The 14,622-nt window shown below is 39.5% G+C and overlaps 1 protein-coding gene across 3 annotated transcripts; it reads right to left on the reverse strand.

Moving 5' to 3' along the window:
* Positions 1–970: 970 nt before the first annotated feature.
* pkia (cAMP-dependent protein kinase inhibitor alpha) lies at positions 971–14,600 on the reverse strand. Of its 3 annotated transcripts, XM_083529446.1 has the most exons (4): positions 14,534–14,597; positions 10,601–10,699; positions 2,760–2,937; positions 971–2,265 (listed from the first exon to the last, which is right to left on the reverse strand). In XM_083529446.1, the coding sequence occupies exons 3-4, from the start codon at positions 2,908–2,910 to the stop codon at positions 2,183–2,185; spliced, it is 234 nt and encodes a 77-aa protein (XP_083385572.1). In that variant the 5' UTR covers positions 2,911–2,937; positions 10,601–10,699; positions 14,534–14,597; the 3' UTR covers positions 971–2,182. The 3 variants fall into 3 exon arrangements, with proteins under 3 accessions (XP_083385572.1, XP_083385571.1, XP_083385570.1); XM_083529445.1 differs by lacking the exon at positions 10,601–10,699 and having other exon boundaries at positions 14,534–14,600; XM_083529444.1 differs by lacking the exons at positions 10,601–10,699; positions 14,534–14,597 and adding an exon at positions 9,400–9,713.
* Positions 14,601–14,622: the final 22 nt, after the last annotated feature.

Here is a 14,622-nt window from a genome sequence, read left to right on the forward strand (position 1 = left end):
AATATTTATATTCTCAGAATGAAGCATGAGCTATATGCCACACTGCTTTGCAAAATTAAATACAATCAAGTTTAAATATAAAAATTAGGTCTAATGTAAAAAATAAACTTTTTAAAATCACAGTAAGGATAGTAGCTGCAATCACTGCATTTAGAAAGGTTTTTTTTCCCACTCTAAAACTTTACTCAGGGGAATTTACATAAAAAATAATTCTCTTTTTTAATACATGTAAATGCATTGTATTTTTACAATACATACAAATACTGTAATCCAACACGTTATAAGCTCTTATACTGAGACAAATCCTGCTCAAACATTACTCCAGAAACCATTTAGTGCATTAATATAGGACACACACTTGGATTAAAAAAAAGCACTGGAATTGCAGTCATTGCAGCCCACAAGAAAACCCACAAACTGCTGAAGACGACCTGTCCAAGAGCATAAATTACTGGAACCATGTCCTGTGGTCTAATAAGACTGATATAAACTTCTTTGGCTCAGATGGTATCCAGCATGTGTGGTGACCCCCTAGTGAGGAGCACCAAAAATTTTTTGTCTCGCCTACAGTCAAGCATGGTGGTGGTATCATCATGGTCTGGGGCTGCATGAGTGCTGCTGATACTGGGGTGCTGCTGTTCACTGAGGGACACATATATTCCAACATGTAAGATGACATTCTGAAGCAGAACATGATGCACTCCCTTCGGAAACTGGGCCGAACTGCAGTTTTCCAACGTAAAAAAACGACCCCAAACACCAAGATGACAACTGCTGTGCTGAGAAAGACGATAGAGAAGCCAAGTATGTCTCCAGGCCTGACCTTAATAACGTGTCAACACAAATCATTTTAATGCCACTAATTTTATTAATGCACGATTTATGCAGCACGCATTTCGGTTTGACCATTTTTATTAAAACTATAAATAAATATAAAAAGGTGAAATTAAAACCTTAAACACACCAAATATTTATTCATGACGTACTTCATTTACTCAGATATATAAAAAAAAATTTACTTCACCGAAAAATAATATTTAATCATTTAACTTTTGTTTTACAGATGTGCCAAGTTTCAGGTCAAGCACCAAAATCTGCTATGATGCACACATCTGGCAATTAAAACCGTAATTGCTTTTTTTTTTTTGACAACCCTGAAAAAAAAAAAAAAAACAATGATGAAAACAGAGAAGGCAAAAGAATTTAAAGAGCTTTATAAGTACTTTAGGTGTTTTGCCATTAGGTGAAGGGGTGTGTCCCTAATTTGCATATAGGTATAAATACAAGTTCAGGGTAAAATTTTAGGTGCTCTATTTTTTTTATCTTTTAGATTTAAAAAAAATCTAATGGTATTTTAGAAAGAATGCAATTATTTTATGAAAGAATTCTTTATAAAAAAATGTGTATCATCGCATAGTCTATTACAAATATATGAAATTATTTTATTATTGATTGAAATATCATCTGTTGTGTTTATATGTTTAATATTAAATCTGTCACACCAAGCAACCAAATCAACAAATTCGGAAGACATGAATATTTAAAAGTGAGCTAAAAAAATTTACAGGGCAGTTTTGCTCAGGAATTAAATTATAATTATTTTATTAAAAATAATGAATAAAATCACAAATGAATAAAAAAATGCATACTTTGGAACATGTTCTCTGAATGTACTGAATATATTTAGGTGTCATGCATCACATTTCAGTCCACTTTTCAGTAAACAGCTGAAAGGTTAAGTGGAAAAACAAAACCTGTTTAGAATACAGAATGAATATTTAAATATTTAAAAACAATTACGACAATAAAACTACTACTCATACATATTAAAAACACCAAAATATTTAAGCAAAGCTAACTTGGCAGTGTATCAAAAAAACGTATGCCTTCATTAATCCGTCTAAGGAGATCTGAGAAGATCCTACACTTATCTCCAGGTATGTCTATAACAGCTTTGCGATGGAAGGTCTGGTGGAGGTTTTAGTTCCATTTCAACAGCTGACAGCTAACAGTGATTAAAGCTTTATCCTGTGCTTAAACTACATTTCCAGGCTTTCCCGCTGAACGTTTTGAAAGCAGAGCCTCGGACGCCAGCAGGGCGTCGTTGCGTCAGCTCGGCCATGCCCGATCTGGATAGGTCTGATTGAGGAGATGTCTCTCTTCTCTTTGACACATGGGGCTGTTAGGTTCCCTCTGCTTTGTTCTCCTCTGGTTTGGAATCAGAGTCTGAAGAACTCGAACTTTTCCCTTCGTCATTCCCATCACCTTAATTAAAGAAGATTATACAAAGAGAGATTGAGTAGAAAGACATTTAAAAAAAGCATTGATCCACCCAATAGTTCATACCTACAACCTATTGAAAGTTCTGCTGAACTTTGTAATAAATACACTTTAAGGTGCTTATTTGTGGTTTTGATTTAATTTGGATGATTTGCTTTAAAACTAAATATGGGAAGATGGTAAATGTTTTTTAGCTAACAATAACAACATCAAAAACACAATCCACAAGCAACCTTCATTCAAATCTATTACAAAATGCAACCCTGGGAACCCTGGCTTCACGTCACACCATCTATTTAAATGGGTTGCAAGTTTACTATAAATCCACCTAAAGATTATAAAGAATCTGCAGCATATTTGATAATAAAAAAAAAAACCAGTGGAAAACAGTGGATGTGGTCTTAAAAATAACCATGAGCTCTACTAACCCTGGAGCATCAGGACCAGAACAGTAGGTTGAGATTGCTGAGATCACTTGCCTGTTTTGTTGACATTGAGCTGAGAAAGCGTCTGCGAGAGTCCACTCACGTCCAGTCCTCCTGATTCCCCCAGGATGTCATGCACCGCATTCCTTCTGCCCGTCCTTCCAGAGGCTATGAAGTTTTCATAGGTTGCCTCACCATCAGTCATATCTAATTTATTTTAACATAGCAGTGTCTGTGAGATAAAGAGAGAGAGTAAGCCAGATCAACTAAACAAAGACAAATTCAGAAGAACGATTTTGGAAAATGAGTCAGGAAAATTATGAAGAATCTTTCCATAAATATGAACATTATTACAAATGAATGAATGAATTACTATGAGATCACAGCTCTTTGATTCTGTACTGAATCATGTTAGCAAATTTTACCCAAACACTCACACAATCACTGTTAGGAAGTTTTACTCTCTAGCTCGAAGGACCAATTGTAAGTGAGTTTTACTATCTGGTGTGCGCTGATCAGGAGATTCAGAACCCTAAACTTTACAGGGTTTCGAATTGCTCGTGTGTGATTCTTGCTGTCAATTGCTACTGTTCGGTAGGTTGCGTGATGTTTAATGACCACTGCTGCTCAGTGTTTTGGCCTTTTATACTCTTGATGTGCAACGGTGCACTGTACGGTGGCCGAGAAGTGCAAAACACATTAACAAATCCGAAAACAAAAAAACAAATACAAAACCAAAATAACAAATTAAAAAACAAATTAACAAATCCAAAAAAAAAAAAAAATTTAAATCCACTGTAGCACTGTGATGTCAGAGGTAACTTGTCAGTCATTGTCAGTGGTAAACTGTGTCTGCCTCTAGTGGTGAAGCGTGGAAATACAGCTGAATGGGAGTCCTTTACTACAATCACAATCAACCTGACCAACACTATAGTGCACTAAGCCACCGCTCTAATCCACTGGAGTTGGATTTACAGGGATAAGAAGTAGCTCACACTGTGACCTTTGTAATTTGTTCCTTTGATACTATCTTCTAATTGGGGTCTGTATCTGCACGAGTGCTGATGTTTACAGCTCGGCTCTGTATTTCATTGCGACTTTTTCCACACCCAAATACAATTGCTTCCATTGTGGTTTAAAAAAAAATACAAAAAAACAATAGAAAAAAATTTATTTACAATCCTGCCTTCTTCATATTCATCTCTACTGTACCTGTAGTGTGTGTGATTACCCTGAATAAGAATTCCAACACATTCAATAATACAAGTCTAAGGCCAGATGTGTGTAGTTAAAGATAATTACATATTCGATATTTCAGGGTGTAACACACTCAGGTACAACATTTTAAATCCTTTTTTTCTTATTTATTTTTTTCTTCACTTCCCACTTGCACCTTTCTGAATATGAAATCTGTTTATTCTGTATGTTTGTTATTTTGAATGTACACTGTATGGCCAAAAGTATTGGGACACCCAACCTTTTAATTCATGTGTGCTTTTTCCCCAAACTGTTAGAAATAAGTTTGAGGCACACAACAGTCCATCTTTCCAATGCTTCAGAATTTAATTTTCCCTTGGACTAGGAGACCCCAAACCTGTTCCAACATGACAACGTCCCTGTGCACCGAGCCAGTGGAAGATCTAACAAACCTATTGAACACCATTAGGATGAATGTGAACGCTGACTGCACCCCAGGCCTCCTCTCCTCACCTACATCAGTACCTGACTTTAGTAACACCCAAACACACAACGAAATCTAGTGGAAATCTCGAGTAGTGGAAGCTCAGTGGTTAAGATGTTAGACTTTTGATCAGAAGGTCGTGAGTTCAAATCCTACCACTACTAATTTGCCACTGCTGAGCCATTGAGCAAGGCCCTTAACCTTCAACTGTTCAGTTGCATGAGCTCTGGAAAAGCACTTCTACCAATTGCTGTAAATGTATTGGAACATCTTCCCAGAAAAGGGAAGATCATTAATGTGATGGCGCATTTAGACATTAAAACCGATTCTCATCCCGATTCTAAACATTAAATATCCAGTGACAAATATTATATTAATATTACATGATATTATATATATTTAGACTGAAGATCACAGTGACAATTCGAGAAAAAGGTCTGGTTTGTTTCTGCAGTATCTTCTTGTCTTTATGAGAAGCTCTGAGCTGCAGCAGTGCCGCACCCTGACAAACTCAGCGGCTATAATTAGCGCCTGTCACAATCATCATCGGTGGCGGCGCGATCAGTCTCAGCTGTCGAGTTGGAAACGGTGTCACAGGGCAGATAAACAGTCTGAAGGAGGTCAGCAGTGTGGATCAGCAAGAGTACTGACGAGAAGAAAAGTTTTGAAATTTACTCATAAATGAAACAGATGCTATGAAAATATTCATCCTACTTTTTCCACTGCTGCTGAAGTTTCATTCTGTAATATCTGTCTTAGCGTTAGCGTTAGACGTTAAACAGGCTGAGGAAATTTGTAAAAGTGCTGACATTTATTGTTCATTGTTATTAAAAATATAGATTTTTTTTTTCAAAAAAAGACATCTAGAGACAGTGTTTAATTTATATATAAAGCGGTTCTTCAATTATTAGACCAAGATTTAACCTCAAGCTGATTTCATACGATCCGACAAAATGAACCCGTCTGATACAGCATTCACCTGAACTGAGCCAGATACAAACTATAAACACCACAGTTTCTTCTCTCGACATCTGTTCTTCTCTCTACCGCTACACTAAATAAACAAAAGTATTAGGACACCTGAAATTTACAGCCATATGAGCTGCTTCTTCTTCGATCTATCTGAATTCTGTCTGTGAAAACTGTACAAAAGGCTCTATTTATTAGTAATTTATACTGCTGTATTTCAAAGACATGATCTGGGACATTCAATTCCACACAGAAAGTTTTAAATGATCATATTTCTGTTACTGAGTTGAATTATTAATCCACCAATCATCACCTTAGTGCTTCTTATCATTATCTTTATTACTCGTTTTTTTTTTACCAGTGGTACCTCAGTGGTCAAGGCTCTAGATTACTGATCAGGAGCTTGGGGAAGGAGGCATGATTACATTTCTACATTATGATCTTGAACACATTCAGTTATCTGAAAATCTGTGTGAAATAATGCAACTGCAGAAAATAATCCTCTCAGAACATCACAACATGGACAGAAGAGAAAAATAATCCACAGTCAGATACTGGATGATCTGCTTTTTCATCACATTGGAGTTTTTATATGCAGTATTGCATCACTGTGTCTACAGTCTAAGAAATTTCCCCACGGTGGGACGAATAAAGGTTTATCTTAGGTTTATCTTATTGTTTTGAAGGAAACTGCAGCACTGTGATGAGGTCAAATCCAGAGCTGAGGGATCTGACAGACAAAAATCATACTGTGATACAGTCATGTGAACAATGTCCTAAATATATGGACCATGAAGCGATCTGTTGACTGTCGCCAGCAAAATCTTTAAAAAAAATACCCTCATATTTAAAAACTGTTCAAGAGTCACGCAGAGGTCGACCGATAGTGGATTTTACCGATATCGATATCGAGGTTTGATAATAAAACTAAATACAATACTGATTTATAAAAATATGCTAAATAAAATAAATATGAATATATTAGTTAATAAATATATTTATATAATTAATAAACTATAAATATAATGTATAGGGCTGCAACGACTAATTGAGTTGAGCTTGTGTGGGATGGAAGAACGATGGATGGAGGTGAAACATCAGCACGGTAAGCAAAAACTGTAAATACTCATCATGTGAAAATTATGAGTATCTACTGTGTAAACTGTTGTAACTTCGGGACAGTCGCACTGGATCTGTTCTGTCATGACTTGCGAGCATCAGGTTGCGCACTCAGCTCATGAGTGACATCGTGATGATTTAATTCAAACGGTGAAACAAGGACTTCAAGTGTGAAAAACTCCGTGTTCTTCTTTCTCTCATTGTCCTGACTAAATGAAACAAATCAGACGCCTTCCTGATGGTACACGATGGATAAGTATCTGCCCGTATTTTACATCATTAATCCCTGACTAAATCTTCAAATCATTATTCCAACCATCTACAAACTCACAGGAAACCTCCACCATGCTTCACTGTTGGCTGCAGATACTCATTATTGTACCACTCTCCAGCCTTTCAGCAAACAAACTGCCTCCTGCTACAGACAGATATTTCTTATTTATTCTCATCAGTCCAAATCACTGCTGCCATTTTTCTGCACCAGTTTCCATCTTCATGCACAGCTGAGTCGCTTAGACTTGTTTTCATGTAGAATGTATGGCTTTTTTTGCCACAGTTCTTCTATGAAGACCACTTCTGGCCAAACTTCTCCACACAATAGATGGTTGTACTTGGATCCCACTGGTTTCCACTTCCAAGTTTTTTTGCTGATGGCACTGCTGGACATGGTCTGAAGTTAAATGGAAGTAAGCATGATGTGTCTTTCATCCACAGCATTAAGTTTCCTTTGGCCAACCACCGTGTCTACAGTCCTCATCATTGGCGGTTTCTTTGTGACTTTTCTAAATACCTTGAAGAGCACATGGTAAAACCCCAGTCTCCTTTGAAATTTTTGCATGAGAAAGAGATTACTGATGCAGTAGAACTACCTTGTGTCTTATTGCTGTGCTCAGTCTTGCCGTGACGTAGGACTTGTGACATGAATCTGTTTTCCACACCCTCACCCAAGCCTCCTCTACACAGCTGTTTCTGTTTCACTTAGCATTAGCACCTGCTCGGTAGAACTGGTGAATCTTACACCTGCTCCTACAAAATTAGATTTCTCTTCTGTTCAGTTGCTTTCTATTTTCTGGATTTATAAAGAAATTAATAATTATAAATGATGAATATTATATATATATATATATATGCTGAAAATATACAGTGGTGAGGTTTTCTATATAACATTTATGAAAGGAGTCTCCAGTGTCAGGGTGAAGCTGTGACTTTATATTTTCTGACATTTTTAGGACATAAAAAGCTGTTTCTTTTTTAGTCTTATTCAATTCAAGATACAGAAAAAAAGAAGATAGCAATGGAATGTTGGTTTATCGCTGCTTAAACATAGTCTGAGGAGATAGACTGATCCATAGACTGATAGATAAACACACAGACAGACAGATAGGAGTTAGAAGAAAACACTTGTTCCGAGCTCTACAGGGTGATGAGGCCTGTGGTGCAGTCAGCGTGCAAAGGTCTTTGATAGGGTTGAGTTTAGAGCTCTATAGATGGAGATCTTCCACTCCAAACCCATGTAAAGCATATCTTCATGGAGCTGGCTTTGTGCACAGGGGCATTGTCATTCTGGAACAGGTTTGGGTCTCATAGTTCAAGTGAAGGGACGATTTCATGCTACTGCATTCAAAGTCAACCTACTGTACACAATTGTTTGCCTCCAACGCCATGCTTACGAATAACACATACGGTGGGAAAAGTCAGTTGTAGATACAGACATACATTTAGCTACTATTTGAGACGTCCATAAATAATGTGATTAATGGAATAAGTCTCTTTTTTCAGAATATGAGAAATGAACTGAAAGCAGCTGAATTGATTTTAAAATGAAGCATAAGTAAGTTAAAGTGTGAGGGTTTTTAAACATAACACCTCCGTCTCACCGGCAGCTTCTTTCTAATCAGTCTATCGTGATACATATCGTAATGTTAAGTATCGTAGAATACTTTTATTGTATCGCCCAGCTCTACTAGAGATCGCATGACACGACTTCTTTTATTTCCCGATACGATACTGAAATCTTGACTGTCTGATGCCCGTACGCATTTGATCTCTTTCTATCTCTAAATCACTAAAGAGTTCACAGATTATAAATAAAATAAAATCTTAACAAATAAAAATACTGTGCCTCAACATCTCCAGGTCCAAAAATACACTAGACTATAAGACTACAATAAAAGCCTTTTTTGGCAATAAATTGATTTAATAGTTGAAAGGGAAGTGATGAGGTTACAGCAGCTCCATTCCCTTTGGCACATGAAGGCTTATGCCAGGCCTGTGCCCAAGGCAGCATCATTACTGGTTCCACCTTCTCTCAGAATGAGAACTAAGTACAATTCAAGGCTCTTCTCTGTTCTGGCACTGAGGTGGTGGAATGAATATCCCCTAGATGTCCGTACAGCAGAGTCCCAGACTATCTTCAAGCGACGATTGAAGACTTACCTCTTCCTGAAACACTTTAATTAGCACTTTCCAAGTTTGGGTTGTAGAATTCAAGAGTTATATTTATATTAAGTTTGTAATCTTGTGTACCAGTGTAGATTTATTCATTGCTAGAGACTCAAAAGCACTTTTGTACGTCGCTCTGGATAAGGGCTTCTGCTAAATGCCGCAAATGTAAATGTAAATTACAAAGCATTATAGCGCTTCATGGCACGCAGAGCAGCACACAGAGCATGCATGTGTTTATCCTGAAGTATGAGCTCATTGTCTGAATCTCAGAAAGCATTGATGGCTGATGAAGGATCTCACACAGAATAAACCAGAGAGCAGGCACGTGACATGTCCAATCATCTGCACAGTACAGTCTCTCACTCACACACATGCACTCTCTCACACCCTCAACCACTCTCTTTGTCTCTCTCTTACTCACACGCACACACTCACACACACCGCACACACACACCGTTCCTAGGCTCATGTCATACCTACCTGCCTACCCTTTAGTCTCTGCTTGATCTCCTTTAAGCTTCTCTCTTTACAAAAGCTCAGCGCCTACAGTGAGCTGCCTGCACTGGGATGCCAGATTGAATGGATTCACCCTTTACTGGTGTCTATTTTTATCCTGTACCCTGTAGAATTCCCCTAAGCCTGATAAAACATCCCGCCTGAACTGTTTGCATATTAATCTTATAATCATGTAATTTAATATAACCAGCACATGCTCTCCAACATCCGTAAGTAATTCTATCAAAAGGGCATGTCACATTTTGCTTTAATTGTTCCCTACATTACCCACAATGCCATGCTAAGAGAGGTGCAGTGGGATTTAACCCTTGCTTCATCTCGAGCTGAAGAGAAACATGTGGGGGTGTTTTTATTCTCTTGACCGCTTTTCGCCTCGTTAGTGTTGATCGCTTTCCAAAATTTCCAGCCAATTCCAACCTAAATAGAGTCTCTGCTGTAACATAATGGGCTGCAGTGCATTCTGGGAGTTCACTTCCAGTATTTTGCAGCACACCAACATCTTGGCACACCTTAAATATGATGCTTTATTAATTAGATTATGCAGTTGACTGTTTGATTTAACGATATATGAACTTTTTATTGTGTTTAGAGGAACAGGTGGCGTGCCGAACGAGTTCTTCTTACAGGCACTTGAGCTTTTGTTCCGTACTTCCTTTTGCATGACTGAAAAGCTTAACAATAGTGCCACATTTCACTCAATAACTTACTTGTTTCCTCAAACAAACACTGACACTTCTTCAGCGCCTGCAGAGAGCATGTGTGCTCAATAAGGTGACTGAAAAAGAGGCGTCAGCTGGAGCGAGGCCAGTAATCCTTCGTTCAATTAAAAGGGACTTCACATGGTCTGAACTCCCTGTGAATTGTGTAACAAGGTCAAAAAAGGAGGAAAAACATGGACACCCACAGAAACGTGTTTTCTTCACAGCAAGCAAAAAGGCTGCTCTTAAGTATATAATGTTCCTGTATAAAAGAGCACTGCATCACAGACAGGAATCATACAGTGAGAATGAATTTCATTACTAAAATATGAAACGCAGTGAACACAATCCAACACGTCTACTTTCACTGCAGCCAAAGCAGCACAGGCCCCATTCTTCATCTCCAGCAGAAGCATCGATATGATGATAGAGAGAAAGAGAGAGAAAGAAGAAGCAGGAGATTTCACTTGTTCTGTAGACAGATGTGCTCTCTCTAGTGGCCACATACAACAAGTGCAATTCCTCAGTGCGACGCTGATTTAACATGAAAACACACTTCCATCCTCCTGGGTTAGGACCAGCGTAATAAACAGTGTTATTGAAGATTAGTATTTTTATGTATTATTCAGGATTTTGTGCATGACTGTATAGATGAAAACACAGAATTGTTTTTTGTTTGCAATTCTTTTGACTTAAAAATGTTCCCCAGCTCATGCACAAATGATTATCGAACATACACTAAACATTAATTCGTTTATATTAAAGGTCAGGAAGCATTGCAGGTTCCGGCACCCGTCTTTTTTAATAAATAAATGAAAAATAAAATAAACCCAGCCATTAGGGGGGCACAAGCCAGTGCACTCTTAGTGCCGGTCCCAAGCCCGGGTAAATGGGGAGGGTTGCGTTAGGAAGGGCATCCAGCGTAAAACATGTGCCAAATCAAATATGCGGATCACAAATGAGAATTTCATACCGGATCGGTCGAGGCCCGGGTTAACAACGACCGCCACAGGTATCGTTAGCCGACAGGGTCCCGGTGGAAATTGGGCTACTGTTGGCCGAAGGAGGAGAAGGAGAGGAGGAAGACGTCTACAGAGACGGCAGGGAAAGGAGCAGTGCAGGAGAGTAGAGGTTCGGGTTGGTACTTTAAATGTTGGTACTATGACTGGTAAAGGGAGAGAGATAGCTGATATGATGGAGAGGAGAAAGGTAGATATGCTGTGTGTTCAGGAGACCAAGTGGAAAGGGAGTAAGGCCAGGAACATTGGAGGTGGGTTTAAACTGTTTTATCATGGTGTGGATGGAAAGAGAAATGGTGTAGGGGTGATTCTGAAGGAAGAGTACAGTCAGAGTGTAGTGGAGGTGAAGAGAGTTTCTGATAGGGTGATGATCGTGAAGGTGGAGGTTGAGGGGGTTGATGATAAATGTCATCAGTGCCTATGCTCCACAAGTTGGCTGTGAGATGGAGGAGAAGGAAAGATTCTGGAGTGAATTAGATGAAGTGGTGGATGGTGTACCTAGGAAAGAACGATTGGTGATTGGGGCAGACTTTAATGGGCATGTAGGTGAAGGGAACAGAGGTGATGAGGAGGTGATGGGTAGGTATGGTTTTAAGGAGAGGAATGTGGAAGGGCAGATGGTGGTAGATTTTGCTAAAAGGATGGAAATGGCAGTGGTGAACACGTATTTTAAGAAGAAGGAGGATCATAGGGTGACGTATAAGAGTGGAGGAAGGTGCACACAGGTGGATTATGTTCTGTGTAGGAGATGCAACCTGAAGGAGATTGGAGACTGTAAGGTGTTGGCGGGGGACAGTGTAGCTAGACAGCATCGGATGGTGATCTGTAGGATGGTTTTGGAGGCAAAGAAGAAGAGGAGGAAAGTAAGGATTGAAAGAAGAATAAGATGGTGGAAACTGAAGGAGGAAGAGTGTAGTGTGAGGTTCAGTGAAGAGGTCAGACAGGGGCTTGGTGGTGGTGAAGAGGTGCCGGATGATTGGGCAACTACTGCAGGAGTGATGAGGGAGGCAGCTAGAAAAGTACTTGGTGTGACATCTGGAAATAGAAAGCAAGACAAGGAGACGTGGTGGTGGAATGAGGAAGTGCAGGAGAGCATTAGGGGAAAGAGGTTGGCAAAACAGAAGTGGGATCGACAGAGTGATGAGAAAAGTAGGCAGGAGTACAAGGAGATGCGACAACAGGTAAAAAGGGATGTGGCGAAAGCCAAGGAAAGAGCATATGAGGAGCTGTATAAGAGGTTGGACACTAAGGAAGGAGAAAAGGATTTATACCGATTGGCCAGGCAGAGGGACCGAGCTGGGAAGGATGTACTGCAAGTTAGAGCAATAAAGGATGGAGAGGGAAATGTGTTGACTAATGAGGAGAGTGTGTTGAGAAGATGGAGGGAGTATTTTGAGCAGCTGATGAATGAGGAAAATCAGAGAGAGAGAAGGTTGGAGGATGTGGAGTTGGAGTTGGTGAAGCAGGATGTAGATAGGATTAGTAAGGAGGAAGTGAGAGCAGCGATTAGGAGGATGAAGAATGGAAAGTCGGTTGGACCAGATGACATACCGGTAGAAGCGTGGAGATGTTTAGGAGAGATGGCAGTGGAGTTTTTAACCAGATTGTTTAACAGGATTCTGGAAGGGGAGAGGATGCCTGAGGAATGGAGAAGGAGTGTGCTGGTACCGATCTTTAAACATAAGGGAGATGTGCAGACCTGCAGTAACTACAAGGGAATTAAGTTGATCAGTTACACCATGAGGTTATGGGAAAGAGTAGTGGAAGCCAGGCTGAGAGAAGAGGTGACCATCTGTGAGCAACAGTATGGTTTCATGCCGAGGAAGAGCACCACAGATGCCTTATTTTCTTTGAGGATGTTGATGGAGAAGTATAGAGAAGGACAGAAGGAGCTGCATTGTGTATTTGTGGATTTAGAGAAAGCATACGACAGGGTGCTGAGAGAGGAGTTGTGGTATTGTATGAGGAAGTCAGGTGTGTCAGAGAAGTATGTGAGGGTGGTGCAGGACATGTATGAGGACAGTGTGACGGCAGTGAAGTGTGCAGTAGGTACGACAGACTGGTTCAGGGTGAAGGTTGGACTGCATCAAGGATCGGCCCTGAGCCCTTTCCTGTTTGCAGTGGTGATGGACAGGTTGACGGACGAGGTCAGACAGGAGTCTCCCTGGACTATGATGTTTGCAGATGATATTGTGATTTGTGGTGAGAGTAGAGAGCAGGTTGAGAAGAGCCTGGAGAGGTGGACATATGCACTGGAGAAAAGGGGAATGAAAGTCAGTAGGAGTAAGACAGAATACATGTGTGTGAATGAGAGGGAGGGCAGTGGAGTGATGCGGTTGCAGGGAGAAGAGGTGGAGAAGGTGGAGGAGTTCAGGTACCTGGGGTCAACAGTGCAAAGTAATGGAGAGTGTGTTAGAGAAGTAAAGAAAAGAGTGCAGGCAGGGTGAAGTGGGTGGAGAAGAGTGATAGCAGGAGTGATTTGTGATAGTAGGGTATCTGCAAGAATGAAAGGGAAAGTTTATAGGACTGTGGTGAGACCTGAGATGTTGTATGGATTAGAGACAGTGGCATTGAGTAAAAGACAGGAGGTGGAGCTGGAGGTAGCAGAGCTGAAGATGTTGAGGTTTTCGTTGGGAGTGACGAGGATGGACAAGATTAGAAATGAGTTTATTAGAGGGACAGCACATGTAGGATGTTTTGGTGACAAGGTGAGGGAGGCGAGATTGAGATGGTTTGGACATGTGCAGAGAAGGGACATGAATTATATTGGTAGAAAAATGCTGAAGATGGAGCCACCAGGTAGGAGGAAAAGAGGAAGGCCAAGGAGGAGGTTCATGGATGTGGTGAGGGAAGACATGCAGGTAGTTGGTGTGAAAGAGGCAGATGTAGAGGACAGGGTGGTATGGAGACGGATGATCCGCTGTGGCGACCCCTAATGGGAGCAGCCGAAAGAAGAAGAAGAAGAAGAAGAAGAAGAAGAAGAAGAAGAAGAAGAAGAAGAAAAAGAAGAAGGAGAAAAAGAAGAAGAAATGAAAAATGAAATGCAGTACATCAAAAATAATAAAAATAAAAATAAAAATCATATAAGTGTATAGAGCAAATTGTATCTCTCACTATTTGTCAAATAAAGGAAATAAAGAACATAATTTATTATTGTATATGAATTTATATTTATATTATTGTATATTATTAACATTATATATTAATATAGAGCTTTTCTTTGCGGGGTTTGTAAAAGTATTGAAAAGCGAGATGAATCATTAATCAGTTTTAACCAAACACATTTAGAGTTCGTTTTTAATAGTGCATTAATATTTATTAATCATAGCCAATCATGTATCGAGTTTCTTTAATAGCTCATTAATATTCACGAATATTCACCAGATTCTCCATTGATTTGATCTTTGAGTTCCGGTTCCTCTTCCATACTTTTACTAAGACGTCCTTGCTCTGGAAACGACCAATCGTAT

This window comes from Silurus aristotelis (assembly GCF_946808225.1).
Source record: "Silurus aristotelis genome assembly, chromosome: 25".
NCBI classification, from domain to species: Eukaryota; Metazoa; Chordata; class Actinopteri; order Siluriformes; family Siluridae; genus Silurus; species Silurus aristotelis.